This window comes from Cynocephalus volans, chromosome 7, assembly GCF_027409185.1.
Source record: "Cynocephalus volans isolate mCynVol1 chromosome 7, mCynVol1.pri, whole genome shotgun sequence".
Classification (NCBI taxonomy): Eukaryota; Metazoa; Chordata; class Mammalia; order Dermoptera; family Cynocephalidae; genus Cynocephalus; species Cynocephalus volans.
This window is the reverse complement of record NC_084466.1, coordinates 151,456,508-151,483,523: the sequence shown is the minus strand read 5'-3', so window position 1 is coordinate 151,483,523 and position 27,016 is coordinate 151,456,508. Positions and strand designations below refer to the sequence as shown.

At 35.3% G+C, this 27,016-nt stretch overlaps 1 protein-coding gene across 8 annotated transcripts in view; it reads left to right on the top strand.

Moving 5' to 3' along the window:
• Positions 1-27,016, top strand: part of ATE1 (arginyltransferase 1) — a 168,837-nt gene that overhangs the window by 34,409 nt on the left and 107,412 nt on the right. For 7 of the 8 annotated variants that reach the window (XM_063102403.1, XM_063102404.1, XM_063102397.1 and 4 more), the window contains one exon: positions 14,992-15,024. The exons of the other annotated variant lie outside the window; for it this stretch is intronic. In XM_063102403.1, the coding sequence (XP_062958473.1) occupies positions 14,992-15,024 (33 nt within the window). The remainder of the gene's footprint in view (positions 1-14,991; positions 15,025-27,016) is intronic. 8 annotated transcript variants of the gene reach the window in all.

Sequence of the window (27,016 nt, the reverse complement as noted above, 5' to 3'; positions counted from 1 at the left end):
GATTCGTTGGCCTGTTTTGTACTTTATACAAGCAGAATCGTACTTTTTTGCGTGGGATTTCTTTGGACCAGCATTAGGTAAGTGCGAGTCATCTATGTTATTGCCTATTGTAAATGTTCAATCTCGTTGCTGTATAGTGTTCTGTTTATGAATATGGCAGAATTTATCCAATTCTATTGTTGATGGGAATTTGAGTAGTTCCTGGTATGAGGCTGTTGTGAGAAGTGCTACATATGTACATCCTTGTACGTGTCTTTCGGCAACCATATGGGCACAATTCTGTTGGGTGTATTGCTACATCATGGGGTATGCAGATATCCAGCTTTTTCGTATTGCCAAATAGTTTCTTCTGGGGCCGTGCCAGTTTTATTGTTTGGCTGTATCATATCAGTTGGCATAGAATGTCAGGTTGTCCCTTGTTTGTGATTCTACGCTTGCTCACTTGGTTGAATGACAGCCATCAGATCTTTTTATTACTGTTACATTTCCTCTTTGTAAGTAGATCTTCCCATTGTAAAGGCATGTTGTACTTACTGTTTAGAAAATAATCTGTGGGATGATACATATTTTTGAGATATGGTGGATATCCTCTTTCCCGACAACATATTGCCCATTTGTTTTTAACATCCTTTGATGATCCTTGATTGAATCAGTTATTATGAAGAGGTTGCAAAATGGTGATTTATCTAATTTTATTATTCACTCTACATTTATTAGCTGAAATTCCATATTTTTGTAAAGAAGAGCTTTATCTGTCCATTCACACCCCCTTACCCCACCAACTTTTTTCTTTTTGATATATATCACTGTGGGATCATAGATTTTTAAAGAAATTTGAAGTATTATAATCCATTGCCATCTTTTTTTAATGCTCAAATTGTCCCAAATTTGGCCAGTAGGATTCCCCTCAAGCCAGCTTTTATGTCCTTTTGATGTGACCCCGTTAGTCTCTTAAGTATTTCTTTGTTTTCTGGCACAAGACAATGTCTAAGATTAATGTTGTATTTTCCTGCTTCCAGACTTGGAATCAGGCTTTTCTCTAAGGAGTCCGAGTTCCTTTTAATGGAGAATGTGCCAAATCATGGTGCTAGGTATGCTCTTTATATTGGCTTTTTGGAAGTCCAGGGCAACTGTTGTCTTATGGATTGTTACACATTTTTTATTTGTCTGAATCTTTCTTCGTGGTCAAATTTAACTTATTCCTTTGTTGCCCAAATTTCCCATAGATTGCAAATTAAGTCTAAATTTTGATTAGATTCAGGATTAACACTTTTGGCAAATATACTTCATAAGTGATATTGTGTACATCATGTTATATTATGTGAGAAGACATATAAGGATGGGTTGTACCAGTATTGATGATGTGAATTTTGATCACTATATTAAGGTGGTGACCACCAGATCTCTTCATTGTAAGGATGTTTACCTTTGTGATTAGAAAGTAATCTGTGGGAGAGGTACTTCAGCACAGATGAATATCCCTTTCCCAACAGTCTTTTGTCTGATCGTTCTAGTGTCTGTTCATGATCTTTGGATCGGTTATTTCACTGTTTCTTTTCATTACTATTTTCAGTCATTCAGGGATATACCAGATGTTTGAGATCAAGTCTTTTACCTGAAGTATTGGGAGGTTGAAAGTAAGCCTGGCTTGAGTTAGTAGCTTAAAAGTCACTGTGTGGTGTGTTGGGGTGTATCCAGTTCTGAGCAGGACAGGCCCTCTGATGGTGTCATTCTTATATACCCCTCTCCATTGCCTGTGACACCTAGGGCTGGGGCAAGTGAGTTGGGCAGCTTCTGCCCTTGACTCATGGCTCCTCTAACTAGTCTCCTTCCACAGTGCTGACTAGAACTCCTCTTGAACTGTTTGTCCCATGGGTTTGTTGTCTGCAGTGGACTCCTGTCTGCTTCTAATAAGTTTCTATTAAAGATCTATACTACAAAAGGAATTCCTTTGGTGAGCATGCCATTCCCTGTCCAGTTGAACAGAGTAAGCTTCTCAGGCTTCGTGGTCACCTCTGTTCCATGTTTTCGTTCCTTCTTTTGTGTCACACATTCACAAATTAGTGGCAAGGAAACAATACTACAAGATAAAAATAGTCTGTCACCTGCTAGGTGTCTTTGTCAGCACTGGAGCCACTCTTCTGGCATAGATTGCAAAGCACATCATCTTTGCTTCTATTCAAATTGTTTGAAGCACAGCACTTTCTTGAATCCATGAATGAAGTAGTGGAAATGTTATCCTGGGCCACATGTACTTAATTGAATAGCATCAGAACAGTTTTTCTCCAGTTGTCTATCGGCATATAACCATGATGTTCAGTGTTCCTTACTGTTTGCTTTAAAAAAAAATCTTGAGAAAAGGCTTTAAAAATAAAAGATTAAGAAACTTTATTTTTTAGGTCAGTTCTAGGTTAAAAGGCTTTTTTTTTTTAGAAAGAAATTAACATTATTTTAAAGTCATATCCCTAGAATTAGTAAATCTGAATGATATATTTTTACTTTAATTTTTCAAAAGCTTTAAAATTGAAAATTTCAAGCCTTCATAGTGGTGGAGATAATAGTATATAGTGAACCCCTGTATGCCTGTCACTCAGCTGCAGCACTGCTGACACTTGGTCATTTTTAATCTTGTCACATTTTGTTGGTTTATTGGAGTATCTAAAAACAAGTTTCTTTTCTTTTTTTGCTTTTATTTTTTTTTCTTTTTAAAAAATTTTTATTGAATCAAAATTAATTGTACATATTTTTGGGGTTCAAATTGAGATATGTTGATCAGATCAATATTACTAGCATATATAATGTTACAAATTGTAATTATTCTTTATGCCCCTTGTTCAATCCTTCCCTATCCTCCTTTCCCTCCCCCTCCCTCCTCTAATCACCCTAGATTTCTTCTCTCCCTCTGAAAGATAAAAACAAGTTTCTGATACCCTTATCCTTTACCTATAAATACTTTGTGTTGTGATTCCATCAAATGATCTTGTATGAATTTAAACTTTGTAATGGTTGAGGTTATTTGAAGCTACCATGCTTTCCCAGAAAGCACTGTTTTTTAAATTTGTTCAGAGAACTTCCTATGAGACCAAATATGAGGATACCTCTACTTCTGAGGGATACTTATTTTGGGGAAAGTTATCTTATTTTCAAGCATCTGTGATTGGACAGGGAATGTGGAAAAGAAAGGGGGAAAAGCTTATGATGGGTCCGTTCAGACCCCATGGACAGACACTTGGAAGGAGATGGGAGAATGCTGGACTGTTGTCTCACTCCAACCACCAGGTGGTGGTCTAGGTTAGAACATGTTCGCTCTTTCATCCTGGCTTAGCTCTGTAAGTTGTGTGTTCACAGCCCGAGAAGTATGGAGAAATGCTTTTGTTTGTTAGAGGTGATTTGCATTGAGGCATTGAAGTGATAATTACAAGTGATTCTTTGCTTGTTAAAGGACTTAAATATTGTCTGGAACTTAACCTGTACAAGCTTTCAGCTTTATTTTTCTCCTCTTTATAGTTTTACTCTATGTATATGCAAATAATAAAAACTTATATTTAGAAAAATTTTCAGTGTCTCAGAGAATTGACATTCTCCTTTGATTATGCAGTGAGACCAGAGAGTCCCATTTAGGCATGTACTATTTTAAAAATATTTAACTCTGGCATATAATTAACAGAATTTGAATGATGATAAGATCTGAACATTTTGAAATTTTTAAAATGTATTTTTAAGGCCAGGACTAACTTGAATAAAGTAGAGGGCTTAGGCAATTATTTGTATAATTCAATTTAAAAATCCACTTTTTATAAGCAACCCCTAAGTCAGGGCACACTGGTGTCTTGTAGACTATCTCAAGATCTGTAACAAGACATCTGTTACTACTAGTAGTTAAATTACCAGTGCTTTTGAATCATTTACTTTAAATAGTTGGAGTAGAGGCACTGTTGTATCCCCAGCTTAATATTACTTTTTGGGGAGATGCAAAGAAGCAGAGTTAAAGCTAGCACTGGGAACATTTTTCTTGAAGTTTTTTCTGGTCAATAATTTCCTAAATCTTGTCTCAGATCCCCAAATCATAGCATTACACAGCATTAGAGATGAAAGGACCTTAGTGATTGTACAGATTAACTTATTTAGAGAATTAAATAATTCGTCCAAGATAATGTGAAAGGTTAGTGGCAGAGCAGTGTCTAGAAATTTCAGTGCTCTTTACACTAGACCACGATTTTGCCATTTGAAAAAGTTAAAGTGGGCCTAAATAATTAGTGAGGAATAATTGAAATCGGTGAATGAAATGTGCAATATAAGCAAATTTCCCAGATAATTGAAACATTTTTATTGCTAAGATTTTATGTACTCTAATCATTTTAAATGACAGTGTTGTCTCCTGCATTCTCAGAATGCTGAGCAGGGCTTGCCTGTTGTTACTGTCTCTCATGTCCCCTCAGCAGTAGTGTTCTGCTGCCATTGTGTTTCCATGTGCTACATGCCCTCGGATCACTGCTTTTTTCTCTAAAGCTACTCTTTTGTAACCTTTTATCCTTTTTCTTTCTTGCTGTTCATTCTTGTTGGGTTAGTTTGTGTAGTATTAGCATTCGTTCCCTTTCTAATTTGTGGATTCCTAATCTCTTTTTTAACATATTTATTGAACACCTCCTATGTGCCAGGTACTGTTTGAGAGGCATTTGGTACTTGGCAAATCAGTGAACAAAGCAGATAAAGATCTCTTCCTCTCTGGAGCTTGTATCCTGGAGTGGGGGTCAGAGACAGTCATTAAACCATATGCATAATAAATTAGTAAATATATAATAGGTTAACAAGATATATTATGGGAAAAGTAGATCAGGTGTAAGGGAGGATTGGAAGTATTGGTTATTGGCTTGGAAACTAGATCACCAAGTTTATTGTTAGTAAACTTAGAGTCAAGAGAAAAATGGGAAAGGAGCTTGAGGCATTCTTTTGTGAGTTGGAGACATAGGCATTAGGAAATGCCTTTTTAATTCCTCATTTTAATCTTTATTGTTTCTTCTGGGGTTTTTGTCTTTGGTTTGAATGCCCAAAGTTCTGGAGTAGCTTGATAATTGATTGACCTTTAGGTAAGGTATAACTTAATGTAACAATAACTATTACAGTCAGTGTTGTATTTCTGAAAGTCGGGGAATGAGACAGTGAAATGGAATGTTAGGTGTCAAGTGGAATGAAACGTTTGGCATGAAACGGATGTTGATTCTTGATTAACCATCTGCCTGAGAACAAATGTGCCCAGTGATAAATTGTTTGGGTTGAGTGGTGTGAAGGTGATACCAGTATTAACAGCCAGCACTTGCTGTAATTACAGTTTCATACATTTTTAGGTCAGAATATTGATGACACGAAGGCTGAGTAGCATCAAGGGTGAGAATGTCGATTCTCATCAGTCATTTCTGCCTTAAATCTCTGCTTCCCCACCTTTTACCTGTGTGGCTTCCAGCAAGTTTCTAATTCCTCAGCTTTCTTCACTTCAGCTTCCTCATGGGGAGAAAAATACTACAACAGGGTTTGCTGTGAGGATTAAATAAGATCGTACTTGTAAAGATACTTGGCCAAATACTTGTTAACTAAACTTTAGTTACTAGCATGTGGGTGATGATATACCATTAGGACCATCAGAGACACTGAGGTCAAAGGCAAGTAAGTGACACCTAGTCAGCATTTGCAAATGAAGTTATATTTTTCTTTGTTTTGTTTTTTCATTTTAATTCAAATATTCGTTTGTATTAAAAGGTCATATATATTTGAAAGTTTAATACTAAATTAGAATCAGTTCCTTCAAAGGAAAAAAATAATATTCAAAACCACCCAGTTTGATTCATCATGTAATTTCAGTTTTTAAAATAAGAATTTTGAATACTATTTTGATTCATCCTATTATACCACATAAAACATGTAAAAGATATATATATATATATATATATTTTTGGCGGCTGGCTTGTCTGGGGATCTGAACCCTTGACCTTAGTGTTACAACACCGCACTGTAACCGGTTGACCTAACCGGCTAGCCACATGTAAAAGGTATTGTTTGATGAAGATTTATGTGTGTATTTCTTAGTTGCTTTACTTAGAACTGGAGACAAAGGAACTGTAGGTGTTTCTGTGTTTTTACCCTGGTGGTAGAGCTTCTTATACTTAGTGTAGATCTGTCCTGATAAATTAGCTATGTTGGATTACCATAATCAGTAGCGTACTTTGTGTTTGTTATACCAACTTTTAAAAGTACTATGGCAGAATCTGAAGAAATACACATGCCTAGCAGAGTGCCTGGAATGGAGTAGAAGCCCAGTGAACATTCGTTGAATGAATGAGCAGCTGAGTTGACTATTTTTAAGAAACAGCTGGAGAGAGAGCTCAGTTGTTGCCAAATTGAAAACTACTCAGGAAGAAAATAGTGTTCTTGAAACTTGTGACATGAAGCAAAAAGGAAGATTCAAGTGATGTCAGAAGCTCTTGACAGTTGTCCTGCTATAATAAGTAAAAGCTGCTTTTAATTTCCTGAGTGAGAGTGTTGAGAAATTTACGTACAACGAGTTAAGCACCTTTTAGTGAGTGCAAAGCTTGTGTGATAGGAATAATCTTGCTGTGAACACCATTTGTCTTTAGCCTTTTGTATTTTAGGTCTGTTTTTTCCATTAAATCTGAGGAGCATCAAGTTTTATGACCTATTGGTAATGACTTGACAAGTGAACAATACCACCTATTGATGGCTAGTTTAAACAAGGAAAGTTCGTGTTTTTGTTGTGGTCATTCAATTTATATGCCGGGTAATTTTAGGTAACTGCCTGTATGATTAAAAAGTAGTTGATTTTCTTCTAGTTAGTAGTTATAAAATATATGTATTGCATGTATGATTATTCACCCATAGCATAATTCTGCCTTTAAGAATGTGTAAAAATAGGGAATATATTTGTGTAAGTGTGTAAATATTCATATATTTGTATGTATGTATGTATTTGTTGGCTTTTATGTGATAATCATTCTAGAAGTAGTTCAAAATTTTATACTTAGAATGGCTCTTATATTTCTTTCTCCAGGGCTGTGGGGGAATTTGACTCTTCTACTCAATCACATAAACATTTAATTTCTTGCCTGTTCCAATCACTATGATAGATCTTGGGGTGCATAAATGAATAAGACATGGTCCTTGCACATTTTAGCTAACAAATAAAATGAATTTTAAAATACTTATAAAAACTTTAAAAACTTTAAAGTAAAGTTCTGCATTAATGTTAAAAATGTTAAAAAGCTAATGTTAAAAATTATCTGAGATACATATACCTGACATGATGTGGGAGTATTCTGTCTTGCTTGGAATCAACTGATCTGAGACGTATGCCAGCGATACCTATAACCATTATTAATGTTTATGTTAATATAATCAAGTATTAGTTTCTATTCATAATCAAATTTCTAATGATGTATTCCATTTTTTATTTCTTTGGCAAGATGTCTTTAAAAGTAAATTTTGTCTTGTCTATAGTTTCTTGCTAATTTTGATTTCTAGGTTTTGTGGTCTTTTCTACTTATCCCTAATTCATGTTAGATTTTTGGAAGACAGCCAATTTTTCAAGGTCAATTTGAATTCTTTTACTCGACTGTATTAATCCATTTCTGTTGCTTATAACAAAATTCACAGAACTGGGTGATTTATATGAAAAACAAGATTTATTCCGTACAGTTTCAGAGGCTAGGAAGTCCAAAGTCCAGGGAACACATCTGGTGAAGGCTTTCTTTGGTGGTAACTTCAGTGACGGCAGAGTATCACATTGCAAAAATGGTGGAACAGAGAGACCAACCTCCTCATTCTCTCTCCTTTTAAAACCCCCCAGAACCATGCCCCTGACTGCTGTTATTGACCCATTCACTACAGCATGGTCCTACAATCTAATCACCTCTTCAAGGCTCCACCTTTCAATTACCGTGATAGGATTTCTGACCCTTGTAACAGTCACAGTAGGAGGGACCAAGTTTCTAATACATAAAAATTGGGGGACACAATTCAAGCTTCAGTGAGTTTGGGGGGACATTCAATATACTGTAGTAGATTGAATGACCTAGTGTCATTTAAGTGATACCTAGTTTTGTCTTCAGTATCTCTTGCGTAATTGATCCTTGGAAAGATACTTGCTGGAAGTTTTCCTATAGGAAATGAAAGGAGTGACTGGAGGACACAGATGTTTCTAAGAAGGTCTAATGAGAAGGGAATACGTTTTTATGACAGTGATGAGTTTGTCCTTTCTGGTAACTGCTTCTTTCTGCTTGTGACATCCCACCTTGACTAGGTGACCTAATTCTACAAAGTAGTCAGGGGCCATGAAGAGACATGGGGGAAGAGAAAATATGAATATTTATTTATGCATTTATGAATTCATTAGTTTCATTCACAATGAATGAATGCATTTATTCATTCACTTCATGAATGAGTGGTTGAGTGCATGTAGACATTTAAGTGACAAATATTTATTGAGTCCTTATTATGTGCCAAGCATTATTTCAGACTCTAGGGATGTAGTCTGGATACAGGACAGAAAAGTTCTTGCACTCGGGATTATATGCTAGTGAGGAAGACAAATAAATGTGATATCGTGTCAGAGTAATATGTGCTAATGAGATAAATGAAGAAGAGGTGAGGGGAAGGGTGGTGGGATGGTAATAAAGAAGGATAGCAGGAAGAGGCTCTCTGCTGAGAAGGAGCACTTTGGCAGCCACCTCAATGAAGAGCGTTGCGCCTTGTGCATATCTCGGGGTCGGGGAACAGGTCAGTCAGATGGGAGAGTGCACGATATGTTCAAAGAACAGTGGGGGCACTGGTGAGGCAGGAAAACAAGTTGTGGAGGCATCTTTTTTCTTTGATGGTTTCTGTTTGCCTGTGATTTTTTTTTTAATCCCCTCCTTTTCTTTTTGCCATTTGTTAGCTGAATTTTTCACTATCATAAAAATTGTGTATTTTATTGTAGACTTGTTACTTTACTTCCTTGTAACCTGAACTCCTATCTCTTGCCTTCTCTTAGTGTTGTTTTAGTTATGCTGGACTTTTGGTATTGGTATCTCTGAATTTTACTGCTTTCTGGTTGAGTTCTGATTAATGGTGTTGTTAAGTCCTTGTTATAATGAAGGGAGCCATGGATTGGAAAAGGCTTCTAGGTTCTAACCCTAATTTTGCTGCTCACTGTAAAATAATGTAACGTTTCTAGGCCTCAGTTACCTAGATGTAAAGTAAAGGAGTTGTACTAGGTAATTGCCAAGATTCCTTTTAGTTGTCTAATTCTGTGGTTTCAGTGATTTTAGGAAAAATTGCTGGGAGAAATTCAATAGTTTTTTCTTCTTTTTATTTTCTTTTTAAAAATTTATATGTAGTAAAGCGCATACATCTTAGACATGTAGCTTGTTGAACTTTTACATACGTGGATATTGTTATATCACCTTTGAGATTAAGAGAACATTTTCAGCATGCTAGAAAGCTCCCTTGTGCCCCTTCCTCATCAGCACTGTCCCACCCAGAGGTTAACTACTTTTTTGACTTTTATCACTGTAGATTAATTTTATCTAATCTTGGGTTTCATGTAAATGTAATCATGCAGCATAAACTCTCTGGGTCTTCTTGTACTCAGCATTCTGTCTGTGAGATCCATCCATGTTGCAGTAGTAGTCAGTGCTGTATGAATATATCATAATTTTTTGGTTCATCCTATTATTGATGGGCGTGTAGGTTGTTTCTGGTTTTTGTCTATTACGAATAAAGTTGCTGTGAACATTCTAGAACATGTCTTTTGATGGTCATAATGCTCATTTCTCTTGGATATATACTTAGGACTTAAATTGCTCAACCATAGGGTAAACATATCTTTAGTTTTTATAAATACTGCCAGTTTTTCATAGTGGTTGTACCATATAAACATGCTCATTGTCCCACATCCTCGACATTTTAATTATAGGATAGATATATGGTAATATTGTTTTGGGGTTTTAATTTGCCATTTGCTGATAACTAAATAAAAGAGCAGCACCTTTTCAAATATTTATCAGTCATTTGAATATCCTCTTTTTGTTAAAAGCCTGTTCAGGGGTTTGCCCCCACCTTTTAAAAATTGGATTCTTGTGTCTTTTTCTTATTGATTGTGAGAATTCTCTATATTCCCTAGGTATGAGTACTTTCTTATATATGTGTGTCTAAATATTTTTTCCCAGTCTGCAAATAACTGCACTCCATACCTAAGAAAATATTTTTGGAAGAATGCAATTTGGAAAACCTTTCAGTTTTGATGCATTTCTGAACACTCAGCTTACAGATCAAGAAAGTCAGTGACAGATTTAAAGATTTTTCTTATATAAAGTTTTGGTTCCAGTGTTAACTTAAAAAAAATGTTTTTTGTCTCAAACACACTTCTAAAATTATTTCCACATTTCTTAAGACATATTTTATTATTATTCTGTGTTAGTACTTACTTAATGTTGTCAGTAAACATGTCTTTAGGGCCTGTTGCAGAATGATTCTCCTATTAAGAAGAGCAAATGATTCTGGACTCAGCACACAATGCCACCAGCATGTGGGTCTTTCTTTAGTGGGTGTTCCTTTTGGTGACTTGCCAAGAACCTCTTTTTCTTTGTATTGTGATATAAACTCTGTTTATACTAATTTTGTTTGCTGCTGGTAATGTTATAAAGCAACAAAATTCGTTTCAGATTCCATTCTCCTTGAGTATAGCTCTTCAAGATATAGAATTGTTATGTTCTTATTTTGATTTGTAGATCCATATTGCAAACTTAACAGTTTAATTTTAGAAACAAACACCAGGGTTGGAAGTAGTAAGTAACAAATGAATTTTAACAGGTTCAAAACTATATCATTTGTGTTAATAGATATACAGCTACTATTTATAAAACATATTATAGCGAACATAAGAGGTAGGTGTTAGTAAAAATGACTTAATAGCCCAAATCCCTCTTGCTCTTAGAAATTAGGGAGAGAGGTACAAATAGTAAAAGAATATACATTGAAGTACCTCACTAATTAGGATATATGTTAGCAAACCTTGGAATCAACACTTAGAGCAAAACATTTATAACTAGCTCTGTGTATTAGCATTATGGGCTTTTGTGATTGTGGGCAGACATCAGAATATTTCAAGAAGCATTCTATTACAGTTCCTTCCATGCTTTTGGCTTGAGCATTAGCCTGTTCACCAATCCAAAGTGCTAATTCTTGCAAAGATCCCTTGAGAGATATTATTGGGTAGAAACTGGAACTCTTAAAGGGGGGAAAAAGGGTCAGTGATTCATTGATAATTCATATTGGATTTTTCTGACATTGCTAAGAGCCATACCTGAGTATCTTCAGTGAGCATTTCTAACAAGTACATATTGGGGAGAAAGTTATCTGTTGAATATTCTGTACTACAAAGATAAAATGATTGATTGTAGTATTACTGGGATCATTTGACAAAATTAGTAGTATATATTTCTTTATCCTTTTCTCTCTTCTCCACCTTGCCCCTGAGTAACTTGCATTGTTAGTAACAAGTCTTGAAAAAAGGATTTACTGATTGTAACCGATAGGTGGTCTAACTACAATTATAATTTTGAGCACTTGGGAAAACTGTTTAGAAATTTTGGTAAGCATTAAGTGCCTCTGGAGGGAATGAGAAGGTGTTATGAGATAGGCTATCAATAACAGATAGCGTCATGGTACAGGGATGGCAAATAAGAATGCTTTAAGAGAAGAAGCAAGGTCAGTAAGTAACTATGGAACATAAGTGCCGATCTGTATGTATCCTTACTTTCTTTTTAGAGGCCTAAAGGATTTTAAAAAGGGGACTCATGCCTTTTATGCCTGGATTCTAAATATATACCATAATCCTTATATTTAAAAAAATTCAAGACATGACAGAATAATTGACAATTACAATTTTTATGAATTTTATCAAGTGAATCAAATTAATAATGTTATTAATATTGTTACTAACAGAAAACTTACCTGTTTGAGTTTGAAAACCAGATGTCAAGCAGGTATTTCTGTTTTCAACTATATTAAATCAAGATACTTCCTCGAATTAATCTTTAAAATGGATACATAGAAATATAAAAATATGACTATGTTCGCCTTGGATTGTTTCTAGAATGTTGAAATATATTCCTTTGTGTAAAATCAGTAAGATTTTATTTTTTAGTGGTTTTAAGTTCACAGCAAAATTGAGCTGTAATCTTTTCTTTTCTTTTTTTTAAAAAAGATGACCGGTAAGGGGATCTTAACTCTTGACTTGGTGATCCCAAGTGAGCTAACTGGCTATCCCTATATAGGGATCCGAACCCATGGCCTTGGTGTTATCAGCACCACACTCTCCTGAGTGAGCCACGGGCTGGCCCTTATAATCTTTTCTTATACTGATCAGGCATTGTGGTAATATTTGTTAAGAGGAATCTATTTCCACTGTCAATTTTAGTGTATATACAAAATGTATTTTGAAGTCATTTGCTTCTTTATAATTGTTCTTTTTCAAAGTATTACCATTTGTACTGAAAAAAATATGTATAATTTCATTATGAAAGAATTTACTAAGTAACTAACTGAAGTGAAACATGAAACAGCAGTGCAGTGGGTTTTACTTGGGTTTTACCTGGTACACTAATAAGAAGCATTTTTTGAAATCTTTTTTACGTCCTGGGAATAGGAGTGGGCATGTGTGTCTTATGATTTGTTACTCTATTTTTACTGCTGTGGGATTGAAAACTTTCATTTATGTATTATTTCATATTTTGGCAGCTTCAAACAGGACAAAAATTTTTAAGTCTGTTTTGAAAGAGCTATAATACAGATGTTACACGTACACATGCCAAAGATGTATGTAAATTATTGGAGCTTCAAGGAAACATTAGTTTTCTTGGTGTATTTATATGCTTCTCTTTATCGTTATTTAGAGTAATGTCTGTCCTAATTGATGCATCAATTACTACTGAACATGAGCTACTTATAAGTTTAAAAATGTGTATATAAGGGCCGAGCCCGTGGCGCACTCGGGAGAGTGCGGCGCTGGGAGCGCAGCGACGTTCCCGCCGTGGGTTCGGATCCTATATAGGAATGGCCGGTGCACTCACTGGCTGAGTGCCGGTCATGAAAAAGACAAAAAAAAAAAAAAAAAAAAAAAGTATATAATATAGTTAGCATGCACTTAAAGGAGAAAAGCATAGAAACCATACAATATCAACTTTCTGATTTTAAAATAAAAATTCACTGTGCCTCATTTTTCTCCAGTGTTAAGATTGCCTAGTCTTTCAACTGACACTTTTTACTCTTGGGAGGAAGGGTAGGGATTATCTATCATAGGTTGGGCTACTATAAAAGAAGCCAAGATCACAAAGCTAGGGCAAAGCTTGTATTTTCAATTTTAGTAAAATTATTTGTTTCATATTAGCATTATGATATTTTTGTATTTAATATTTTTGTATTAAATATTAAACCTTAATATTTTAATATTTGTTTCATATTAGCATCATGAAAGCAATACTTTTGGTATATCTTGCACTTTCAGAAAGTTCCCTTAATGGTTAATATCATTGGATTCTTACTGTTTAAATTAAGAACAAATTCTTACAGTCTCTGTATTTTAATATACCCTTTCATCTAGGGCCTAGATGATAATATTTAATTGCATGGCATTGGCACACACTAGTGATATTTTAGAAATATATTTATTTAGTTTTTTTGGGGGGGATGTCTGATATATTTTTAAAACTTTATTATAGAAATCTTTAAACATTCACAAAGTAGAGAGAATCATATAATGAACGCTTATATATTCCTCTCCCATCCTCACTAGGTTAACATCATGGCCAATCTTCTTTTATCTACATACTTCCCCCCATTACTTCCTTCCTCCCTTCTCCAGTGATCTGTAAGGAAATTTCAGACATCATATAATTTTATTGGTAAATATTTCCATGTGTACCTCTAAAAGAGAATACAAGTTATTTGTATTCCCTGTGAGTACTAGCTAGCTTTGTTGTGGAGAGGAAGTTCAAGAGTACTTAGAAGCAGGCCTGTCATTGCATTTTATTGTAATTAATTTCCATTTTGGAAGATCAAGAGTTTATACCACTTGGGTATTTTATTTTTACGGTAAGTCTCAAAGGATTTGAAATGTTGCTTCTGTAAATAACATCTATGAAAACATTATGAATTACCATCATGTATATGTATGAAGTTATGTGACAGTCCTCATATCAGAGCTAGCCTGCAGTTTGTTTTGTCATTTGTTCATGCCCGCCCCCGCCTCATAATTTGTTTATTTAAAAGCTGATAAACAGGCAGCATATAACAACAGGTGATATTCTATAAGCCTGTATGTGTGCATAAAAAGAACGAGAAAGTTAAGGGGGAGAGAGAGGAAAAAAAAGGGAGGAAGGAAGGAAGGGATAAGGACTGAGAAAGGTAAACATCAGAGCCTGTGTGCCACATCGTGAAAATAAAACTTCACCTTTGTCTCACTCTCACTCACCCAACCTCCTCTCTTGTTTTTTTTTCTCTCCCTTTTCTTGGTTCCCTTATTGGTTTATATCTTCTTCCTCTCTTGGCATTTCCTAAACTTTGCCTGTGGCATTTAGGGTCAGGAAGATTGCTGATTCCTCCCTTAAAAGGTGTTTTTATTATGTAGGGGGTTGTAAGATAAAACTTAAAAAACCAAAATATTTTAGGTATAATTTGTTGTGTTTTATTTGCTTTTATACAGATTTTGAGAATATTTATTTAAGCTAATTTAAATTGTTGATTACCTACTATGGGCTAAGTTGAGTCTTTCTGTACTCTGTGGATGAATTATACAATATATGAAAACATTTTATATAGACCTTTGAGTTTACTGAAGATGCTCTTACTGGAAAATTGTGTAATAATTATTTCCTTTTTCTGTGTGTTCTCTTTTGCTGTCCATTTACTGGATGAAATGGATTCTATTCACATTTGCCTCTGCAGTTTACAAGATTCCTTTGCAGTTCACCTTTGGAGGTAAGAGTTTACTCACTGACCTTAATACGAGAATTGCTAATTGAACATACCTAGGTATCAATAGGGATTTATTTGATAATTTAGGATCGATCATTTTGGTGTGACACATTTTCTTCAGTGACAGTAATGGTATAAATACAGCCTTTTTTTGGATAAAAATTCCTAGAAGTTATAGCTTTTTACCTTCATAATTGGTTATTGCCTCTTTTTTTGTTGTTGTTGTTTTTGTTTTTGTCTTTTTCATGACCGGCACTCAGCCAGTGAGTGCACCGGCCATTCCCATATAGGATCCGAACCCGCAGCGGAAGCGTTGCCGCGCTCCCAGCGCCGCACTCTCCCAAGTGCGCCACGGGCTCGGCCCAGTTATTGCCTCTTTTTAAGTACATTTTCCTTCTCAAGAAGTAGAGTGAAATCAGTCTTTCGTTTTAAAGAGCCTTATATCTCTGTTACTCCCGTTAACTGTTTGTTTAACATCAGCCTTATTCTCTATAAATTGCCCTGGTGCTAAAAGAGTGCTGGAGAAATCACAGGCAAAGGTTATCATCAAGGAGGTTTCAGTTGGTCCAAGAGATCATTTTAAAATTCATGAGTTGATAGGAGATGAACAAAGAACTTAATTTTTATTGCGTTTCTGTTATAACACAGGCTCTATTCTGGGTGTTTCATTTACTTTTTCATTTAATCCTCATCATGGTTCTCAATTTAGGACTGAGAATCCAGTGATAAAATTGGAAGATAGAGAAAATCGTAGATGTTTAGAGAACCAGATATCATTGTGAGCTGTGGTTGGAGAAAAATGTGTAGCCAATCAGTGAAGACTTGGGAAGAGAGAAGTGGAGGAGGAGAGGAAGCAGTGTGAAGAGAGGACTGAACCAAACCTGGGTTTAAAAGCACGTCTTTGCTTACCAGCCACATGGCCTTGGGCCAGTCACAACTTTCTGAGCCTCAGTTTTCTTATCTTTAAAATGCAAATAATAATTTGTACCTCTCAAGCGAGGAAGTGGAAAGGGGAGAAGCTGTAAACTATGCTCTTCAAATCGTAGTGATATTTTGTATCCTCGTGGGCTTCAGCCCCACATGGTAAGACACTGCTCCTTGCCTTGCACTTGTTCTCCCCTTTGAGTCTGTTGTCTGGTTCACTTTATGCTCCATTCCCCATTGCCAATTTCTTCAAATCATAGTTCTTTTCACAGTTGATCCTCGATACTGTATTCTCTGTGAGACCATCTCTGACCTCTGCGTAAGAGGTAGTTGTTCCCTTTTTTGCTTTTATATAGCATTATATTCATTTGATTATTGAAACTGTTATTATTTGAGGTGGTATGGCCCAGCCTGGCACATTGAACACTCCTGGTGGCCATTGATCACCAGGGGAAATGGACCAGACTGGATGGGCTAGCACTGTCCAGGTTTGGTCATATTTTCTGAATATTCAGGATCAAGGGGGAAGCAAAGTGATATAATGGAAAGATTCTGAGCTTTGAAATGAGAGAGATGTGGGTGGCCCATGGGCAAGTCATTTAATCCTTATGTGCTGCTGTTTCCTAATCTAAAAATGGAGATAATTCTTACAGGGTTAATAAAATCAAATGTGATGATTTGTGACAAACACTGAGCACAATGTCTGGCACATAGAATTTTAAATAAGAGTTAAGGATAGGGCCGGCCCCATGGCTCACTCGGGAGAGTGTGGTGCTGGTAGCGCCGAGGCCGCGGGTTCGGATCCTATATAGGGATGGCCGGTGCGCTTACTGGGTGTGCGTGGTGCAGACCACACTGAGCCAAGGGTTGCGATCCCCTTACCGGTTAAAAAAAAAAAAAAGAGTTAAGGATAAAACCAAAACCAAACCATAAGAAACTTGAAGATAATATACATTTTATAACCTGCTCTTTAGTTGAGGAATTACTTTCTAACCATAGAAGCAGTGGGAAGTATCACAAAGGAAAGGACTAAAAAATTAATCTGATTTATACAAGGATACTTCAAAAAGTTCATGGGAAATGGAGTTAAAAGACAATATAAATCTTTCAATGAACTTTTTGAAGACCCCTTGTATATGGATCCATAATTTTGTACATGAAAATATAGTTACAAGGCAATTTGGGAAAAGTGTGATAAAAGGGTTATTATACTTAACATAATCTTTTAGAATTAATTAAAAGTATACTAATTTCTTTTACATAAAATTTGGTTTAATTGATGAGATAAAATACAGTGGTAATACATTTGATTTGAAAGTTTAATCCTATTAGTAATCCAAGAAATGCAGTTTAAAACAACAGTGATATATAATTTTTTACCTATCAAGATATCTTTTTTTTTTTTTAAGTAAATGCTTGAGAAGATGTAATGGGAAGGGAAGTTTATAAACTTTATTCTTTATAGAAAGCAGTTTGGTTAGATACAATGAAGGCTTTATATACATTTATACCTTGTGGCCTAGTAATTCTATTCTTTTTTCACACTTCTATGAAAATTCAATTTTATTTTGGCAGAATGTATATCTGAGTTTATGCACATATACATGCTCCTTGATGGCCTATTTTTATACCCAACCAAAAATAAATACAGTAAAAACTGTCTTTTTACAATCCGGTTTCTTTCTTTCTTTTTTTTTTTTTTCTAGTAATTCTATTCTAAAAATCACTGCCAGAGAAATAGTCAAAGATGAGGCAAAACTTGCATAGAAATGTTTATTATAGCATTATTTATAATGGTAAAAAATCCTAAACAACCTAAATGTCCAACAGTAGGAAAAAGTTAAATAAATCATGGTACAGCTATATGATAAAACACCCTAAGGTCATTAAAATGGAGGTAATGAGTATGTGTTTATGAGTATTATATTGATAAATAAGTGTAAAATGATTTTGCTATATTAAGAGATAAAGCAGGATGCAAAATAGTACAGGCAGATCTCAACTTAGAAACAAGTTAAGTGCACAAAAATTAGGAAGGAGATACACAAAATGTTAACATCAACTACAAAATGTTAAATTATTTTACTCTTTACTCTTGTAATACTGGACCCACAGTAGGTAGTGGTATATTGGTAGTTTTTTGGTATGATTCTTGTAATTAGTGTTTGACAGTTGTACATCAGGGAAGCCTCTGATCTGATGTGGAAACAGGATCTAGCCTTGAAGAAAAGGGGTTGGCCGGAATTTAGATGAAGATGTAATGTTGATAATGTTTAAAACTGCACTCTCATTTCAGCAACAACTTAGAGGAGTAACCAAGAATAAGGGTTTTTAGCAGAAGGCAATTGGGCTGAGCTGGCTTCCTTGCACAGGGAGTAAATAAGGAGGCTGGAGCTGGATGGCCACTTCTGGGCAGGTAGCAGTTTGAAGATACTACTGACTGATAGCAAAGATGCTTCTAAATAGACCTCAGTAATACACTTCTCTCAAATGTATGCTCAATGAGAGAGGACTCTACTTTTCTTGTTTCCTGTGTTTCCATTCTTAGTATAGTAAGTAGTACATAGTAGGCACTGACACATAATAAACATTTAGTGAATGAATAAGCTTGGTGGGCTGAGGCTAAGAGTAACAGTTTTTCAGCTAACAGCAGACAAGATCTAATTGTATTTTAATGTGGTTAACATTCTATCTTCTCAGCTAGATGTAGCAACTTAAGCTGGGAACTTTGTCCTTTTAACATTTGGATGCTTTCAGTTATGAATAGGGCTTGGAGTGCACCAACTACACCTAGAGTGTACCAGACAAATATCTTTTTAAAATTACATCTTATACTACTCTGGTTATTGGGAATATGTCTGTGGAAATGTTGGGAATATGTCTGTGGAAATGTTGGGAAATATGTCTGTGGAAGCTTTAATCTTTGATGAAAAGTAGAAGGGAAAGTGTCATGATCAAAGATTAGTGATATTTCTGTCATTTTCTGTCTGACTTTCTCCACTTAATGATCTGGAGTTATATTTTTCTGTCACTTTCTGTGTGCTTTCTCCACTTAATGATCTGGAGTTGTATTTTACCTTGGCTGAATTGGTCTTTTTTATTCCTGGGCTTATGGACATGGGGGAGAAAGAGAAGTCAAAATTAAAGATGACCAGTGTGCTTCTGTTTTCTTGATGGGAAATATTTTGAGGGTTTTCTGTTGGTATTTTTCTAGCTTAGAATTCTCCGGGCTACTTGATGGCTTAGTGGCGGCTACCGCAAATTTCCTCCAGCAGCACTGAGCTCAGGATTCTGTTCCTTTACCATTACACAGTGCCTGAGAGCCAAATCAAAGCCACCAAGGCAGGAGAATGTTGGGATTCTCTAAATGTTTAATTTTGCCTTTAAACTTATGTTTTTGTTGTTGAAGGAAAATTTCAAATATGGTAAACACTCAGCACTTTCCCTAGTTTTGAATACAAGAAAAATAATGCTGGTGGAGATAATAAACCACATGAGACTTGTAGTCAAAAATAATGCAGACTGTAAACTTCGCTTTGTCCACAAAAACTACTGTGAACGAACCATGTCTCTTTGTTGTAAGTCCTAAATAGTTAACTGCCACATGAATCTAATGAAATTGTCAGGTTATAGTAATTACATCAGTAATTTGATCTGTTGTCATTTGAATGGACCATGTGTGGAGAATCAGTACCTTCCCTCTTTGGGGCTGACCCTTTTACACTCCTGTAAGCTGAAGACTAATAGAGCTCATTAAGTTTTATGGGAAAAGAGCTTTTATCACCTCGTCAAGTCAGGCGACATATTTCCATTATATTCCTAATTTCATGTGGCTCTGTGGCTGCTGATGTGCACTCCCCTGCTAGGTTTACATCGGACCTCTGCCTTACAGACATTTTTATTGACATTTCTAAGTCTGAGTTACATTTTGTGTGGCACCACTTACAGATGTCTTCAATTAAATGTAGGTAAATAAAAGGGATTATATATCAGAGACCAAAAGATTCTTGAAATTCTCTTCTGTGTCAGACTTTGCCAGCCAGTCCAGTAGGGTGCAGTGTCATCATTTTTGGAGGGAGAGAGCTACAGAGGCATTTGTAACAAAAGTTAAACCATGTGTGAAAGTAGGTCACTTAAATTTCTCTTCAGGTATGTCCTTCTATTCCTTCATTTAAGATCAATTAAAATCTTCTGTATGAATAGTCATGATAACTGAGCAGTTAGCCCTTATAGTGTACAGGTCCTATGCTTAATAACTTCTAGTGCGTTATTTTAATTCTCACGGAATGTCTATGAGGTAGACATACCCAATTTTTCATGAAGAAAATTGAGCGGAGAGAGGTAAGTTAGATTAGCTAGGTGCTCAATAGCACAGCTACTAGTATGTGACAATAACAAGATAGGAGGGAATAAATGGAGTGATACTGCTGTAAGATTCTTACATGACATGAAGGGATATGGTATTATTTGAAGGAAGATAATGATAAGTTAGAGATGTGTTTAGTAAACCCCAGGGCAGGATTTCTTTATCTTCGTACTATTGGCATTTAGGGCTGGGTGATTCTTTGTTGTGAGAAGTTGTCCTGGTCATTGTAGGAAGCTTCGCAGCATCTCTGGCTTCTGCCCTCTAGATGCCAGTAACTCCCTCCCCTGAATTGCAACAGAATGTCTTCAGATGTTGCCAAATATCCCTGTGGGGCAAAATGGCTCCTTGTTGAAAACCATTGCCCTAGAGCAGCCTAAAAAAAAAAAAAATGCACAAAGAGGTGTAGTTAATAAGCCAACGGTGAAGATAAATGCAATGTTAAAATGTTTTCACTGTAACAAAAGACAGGAAAAAGAAGGAAATGTGAACAAAAAACAAGTGGGACAAATAGAAAACAAATAGCAAGATGTTCCGCTTAGATCCACCCATACTGATTCTTGGGTATAAATAGTCAAAATCAAAACTCTGCTGTGTGGAAATGTTCTGTATCTGCACTGTGCAAAACAGTACCCAGTGGTCAAACATAGCTATTGAGCTCTTTAGGAAATCAATTAAATTTTTAAAAGATCTTAGTTAACTTAAATTTAAGTTGCCACTATGTGACTAGTGGCTATACTATTGGACAGTACAGGTCAAAACACTCCAATTAAAATTCAGAGATTGTCAAACTATATATATAAAAAAATCAAGATCCACCTTAAAGAAGAAGACATGGATAGGTTAAAAGTAAAAGACTAGAATAAGACATTACCATGCAAATACTAATCACAGGAAAGTGGCTATTATCTATATCAGACAAAGTGAACTTCAGGAAAAAGAGTGAAGAAAGAGGGACATTTCATAATGATAAAAGGTCAGTTCATCATATGAAAACGCAGTTATCCAAAATGTGATCTGCGTAGTAACAGACTCTGAAAATATATGGAGCAAAAACTAATATAACTGAAGGAAGAAATAGTCAAATCCACAGTTATAGTTGGAGACTTTATGACAGTTTTCTCAGTAATTGTTAGAACATTTGGACAGAAAATTTGAATATGGAAAACTTGAACAACACTATCACACAGTTTTACTTAATTGATGTCTATCAAACACTGTACCCAACAACAATATTTTTTCAGGTACACAGGGAACATTCACCAGGACAGATCATTTGTAGGACTGTTATGCAGATCTCAATAAATGTAAAAGGATTGAAATCATCTCTGATCAAAATGGAATTAACATCAATAACAAAAACTGTCATATAGCTCATTAACAAGCAAACAACTTAGTTAAAAAATGAGTAAAAGACTTGATTGTACATTTCTCAAAGAAGACATACAAGTGGCTAATGAGCACATGAAAAGGTACTCGGTGTCATTATTCATTAGGGAAAAGCAAATTAAAACCACAACGAGATACCACCCCAAAACCACTAGAATGGCTATAGTCAAAAGACAAACAATAATATGTGTTGGCAAGATGTGGAAAAATTGGAATTCTCATATATTGCTGGTGGGAATGTAAAATGTTACAGCTACAGTTTGGCAGCTCCTCAGAATATTAAAGACAGAGTTACTATATGACCCAGAAGTTCCACTCCTAGGAATATACCCACATGAAATGAAAACACACATCCACACAAATACTTGTATACGAATGCTCATAGCAGCATTATTCATCATATCCAAAAGCTGGAAACAATTCAGGTGTTCATCAACTGGTGAATAAATAGATAAAATGTGGTATGTCCATACGGTGGAATACTGTTCAGCAACAAAAAGAATAAACTACTGATACGTGCTACAACGTGAACCTTAAAAACATTGTGCTAGGGCCGAGCCCGTGGTACACTCGGGAGAGTGTGGCGCTGGGAGCGCAGCGACGCTCCCGCCGCGGGTTCAGATCCTATATAGGACTGGCCGGTGCACTCACTGGCTGAGTGCCGGTCAGGAAAAAGACAAAAAAAAAACAAAAAAAACCCCCCCAAAAAACATTGTGCTAGGTGAAATAAGCCAATTATAGGAGACTTCATACTGTGTTTTCATTTATATGATTTCTCTGGAAAAGGAGTTTATAGAGACAGAAAGTAGATCAGTGGTTGCCTGTGATTAGGGGTAGGAGTGGAAGATTTACTGCAAATGGGTTTGAGGGAATTTGGGGGGGGCGGGTGATAGAAATGTTCTAGAATTGGATTGTGGTGATAGTTTTTACAATTCTATAAATTTGCTAAAAATCATAGAATTATGATATGCAAAGCACATCTCTTCATCTTTTAATTTCTCAAAATGTTGTAGGAAAGATCTGACTCAGTTTGCATCCTGCTTTTAGTCTACATCCCTAGTTGTGGTATAAATGTTATGTACAGTTTTAATATTCATCAAGATAATATTGTGTATTGAAATAGATGTGTTGTAATTAATATTTTTAATAATAACAATTTCATTAATACTCTTAATATTAAGTAATGTGAGCCCTTAATATTTTTTGATAGCTTATAGAACCATCTTTGTGAGTTAGTTTTTAAATATCACTTGATAGTTGAGCCAACATAAGTTGAAACCGTATATTTCATAGTGAAATTTTATCAACTGTAAGTCTTTTCCTGGAAATCTGTTCCATAAGATAAAAATACCAAAATTGATTCTGAGAATATAAGAAAACACTTAGAATAGAAAACCAAATATTAAACAGAAAAATGTCATAAATTTCCTTGTTGAAGGTTTTTCTTCATGGGGCTTATATTAGTTTGGGCATCTTAAAATCCAAGTTCATTCAAGATATCTTCTTGCTGGATCAGTCTTCCTTTAGCTAGCAGTATTCATTACCCAAGGATCTTTCAACTATGTTTGAAATTAGGGTCATCTGCCTTGACAGTTTTCATTGCCCATTAGATGTGCATGAATGCTTCAGAAAATGTTTGAATAGTAAATCCTGGGGTGGATTAGTTTCCATGGGGACATCAGTCTTGTATGATGTTGGCCGTCATTGAGTTCTCAGTCTAGGTTGTCACTGTGGGACGTATTTTCCCCCTATAAGAAAGATTGGAAAAGCAGGAGTCTCAAATTGAACTGACATTAAATAAGGACTCACATGAGGATAGTAACTTTGGATTCTAAGGTGTGTGTTGTAGTGCCCAAATATTGACTAATCTGTAGAATTGAGAAGTTTGGGTTTCTCTTACTTTTCATTGTGAGCCTTTTTTTTTTTTTTTTGTCTTTTTCGTCTTTTTCGTGACCGGTACTCAGCCAGTGAGTGCACCGGCCATTCCTATATAGGATCCGAACCCGCGGCGGGAGCGTCGCTGCGCTCCCAGCGCCGCACTATCCCGAGTGCGCCACGGGCTCGGCCCATTGTGAGCCTTTTTGATAGTCAGTAAAAGTCTTTTTGTTCGAGAATTAGGATTTAAAATAAAAAGAAATGTCAAAGTAAAGAAAATCACTTTAATAACATTAACATCTTGATTTTTATCTACTGTTCTGCAGTAAAAATGCAGAAATAAATTCCTTTCTTATTCCTGTCACACATATTAAAAGCATTTACTGTGAATCCTTCCTCAATTACTTAAGCTTTGTAAAGTTCAATTAAAATTTTTGTCATTACAGTGCCTCTAGTTTTAAGTTGTAAATGTTAGGGCAAACCTTTTTGCTTTCTTTGAAACATTTGAATTCCTAAGAATTATGTCATTGTAAAATACATTTTTTTGTCCATTCTTTGTTTTAATAAATTCCGGAAACCTCAATTCATTATGTTGAGTAGAACATGTTAATAATACATTGTAATTGCGTTTTAGCATGGTGTATCACAGAAGCAGTGTCCAGTGAGAAAAACACTCACAGTTGGGAATGGATAAACAAAATGGTATATACATACAATGAAATATTATTCAGCCTTAAAAAGGAGGAAAGTTCTAACACATGCTGGATGAACCTTGAAGACATTATGCTAAGTGAAATGAGCCAATCACAAAAGAACAGATACTGTGTGATTCCACTTACATGAGGTACTTAGAGTAGTCAAATCCATAGACAGAAAGTAAAGTAATGGTTGCTGTGGGGCGGGGAAGGGGAGAATGGAGAGTTGTTTAATGGGTTCACAGTTCGGTACGGATGATGAAAAGTTCTGCAGATAGATCATGGTGATAGGTGTATAACAATGTGCATGTACTAATGCCACTAAACTGTACACTTAAATGGTTAAAATGGTACATTTTACATATATTTAACCATAATGAAAAAAATGCTTAAACAATGTTTGTCAGAATTATAACTCAATTTAGTTTAACACAAATTTACACTTTTCAAAATCTTAAGGATTGTGTAGGAATAATATTAACTTTTTTTTTATAATTAATAAACCAATGAGTAATTTTGGAAGTTCAGTTGAACTATTCTCTTCATTAGAAATAAACCAATGTATTATTTTAAAAATCCACTCATGTATTACCCTTAATACGAATAAATCTGAGAACAACTTTTTTTCTTCCTTAAACCAAAACTTTTAAACCATTTTGATATATCCAAAGATTCATGTTGTTATGTATACTTGGGTCTTAAAAATGTTTCTGAGCTAGTAGTTTCTGCAAGGAGTTTATTTTCTGTGAATTTGGAAAATATTTAATTTATATACATACATATCTCCTCTGTTTAAGAAGTATAATAGTGTAATTTATTGATACCCTCTGGAGGTAGGGAAGTATTTCACACACAATGGGAAGTAAAGGCTTTTTTAAATATCAGAGGCACAGACATGTAGAGAGCTCTTAGCCTCAATTCTATAGCTTCAGCCACAGCTTAAAAGTAAATACAGAAAGTCATCAGATCACAAGGAGCTGTTCTCCTTAATGATTAAACTCACAGATATAGGATCAGACAAACAAACAAAAAGACTAGCAAACCAGATTCTCTGTCTTATGTCACCCAACAGAGAATAGATCTCCATCATTCATCCAACAGAGACCATAAATCAAATTGAACTATTACTATCACCAATGGGAGTAATTTACTGGTAGTGAGCAAACCAGAAACAAAAACAAAAGTTCAGACTTAGTAGAGACAGAGAAAAAGGACAGCAACAGAGTGAGCAAAGTTAGAGCTCTATTCCTGCTTGGGAATCTCCTTGGGAGTGAAGAAAAGATGAGCTAGGCTTAACTGACTGTGAGTGCACCTCCCATTTATTTATTTATCATCAAGTGAGTCCACTTGAGCTCAGTGGATGACCTCCCAAACTGTTAACAATAATTTTCAAAAAGGTAAAATCATCATTTTCATACAAACAGAACACGAACATATGTCAAATTTTATTTGACTCATTAGTTAATGCAAAACCAGTAAGACATTGAAATTAAAACTGGTACAAAGAGCATTTGAGGATATATAGCTATTGATATAGATATGTATGCAATTTAATAAAATAAAAATTTGACATGAGATTGCTAGGTTGTATAAAAACAACTGGTTATTGTCTTACAGGGTATGAGCTGTAACCTTTGGGGTTATTTGTTCCCCTGGACAGAAATCTACAAGTTAACCTGTGCTCCTCCAGAGTTGTAAAATAACCCAGTCAGTAGAAAATCATGCCCAGAACTGCACTGAAGGAACTCCAAGAGCTGTAGTTTCAATGTTAGTGTTCTCCCAGAATTCATGTGTTGGAACATAATACCCAATGTGATAGTATTAAGAGGTGGGGCCTTTTGGGAACCTTTGCTCTCATGAATGGGATTAGTGTCCTTATATAAGAGGTCGAAGGGAGCTGCCTTCCTCCTACCACCATGTGAAGACTTAGAAGGTGCCATCTGTGAGGAGCAGACCCTCACCAGACACCAAATTTGCTGGTGCTTGATCTTGGACTTCCCAGCCTCCAGAACTGTGGGCAATACATTTTAAATTATCAAGTCTGAGGTATTTTGTTATAGCAACCTGAATGGACTTAGACACACAGTGATCTTTTTTTCAGATAGTTTTCTACCACCTATTCTATTTAACAATTACTAATAGTTCTTCAACCTTGTTTCTTAAAACTCTCTTTTGATTGTTACATTAATGCACGTTTATTAAAACAATATGGAAAATAAAGAATGAGAAAAAAATCACTCATAATTTCTACTGATAATATTAAATGTTTTTTCCCCTGCGTTTAGTGTACCGATTGTCAGAAAATTAGGAATCAGTTGCATTTGATTTTTAAATCACATAAAACTGTGTGAAATATTAACTATGAGTATTTGCATTTTCCAAATTAGATTTGTTACTTCTTAATTATGGATTATTTATTATTATTTCCAATTTTTAAATTTAGTTTTTTATGTTTTTAAGAAATCATATAGATTTTGATGCCACTGGGGCTTAGCACACCTTTGTGTTTCTATTTTTAAAATGATTCCAAATTTTGGTGCAGTGTTTCATGAAACTGTTAACAAAAGGCAAAACAGTCGTGAACAAGTTATTTTATAACAGTGCAAACTTTTTATAAGGTGCCTAGAATGTTTACCTTTGGAGGCCTCCATAAACTGTTGTTTATTAAAAGTTCAGGACATTACTTGTCTAATTGTAGATTTTTGTGTTGTGCTGATACAATTTGGGAAAGCCATTTTTGGCTGCCATT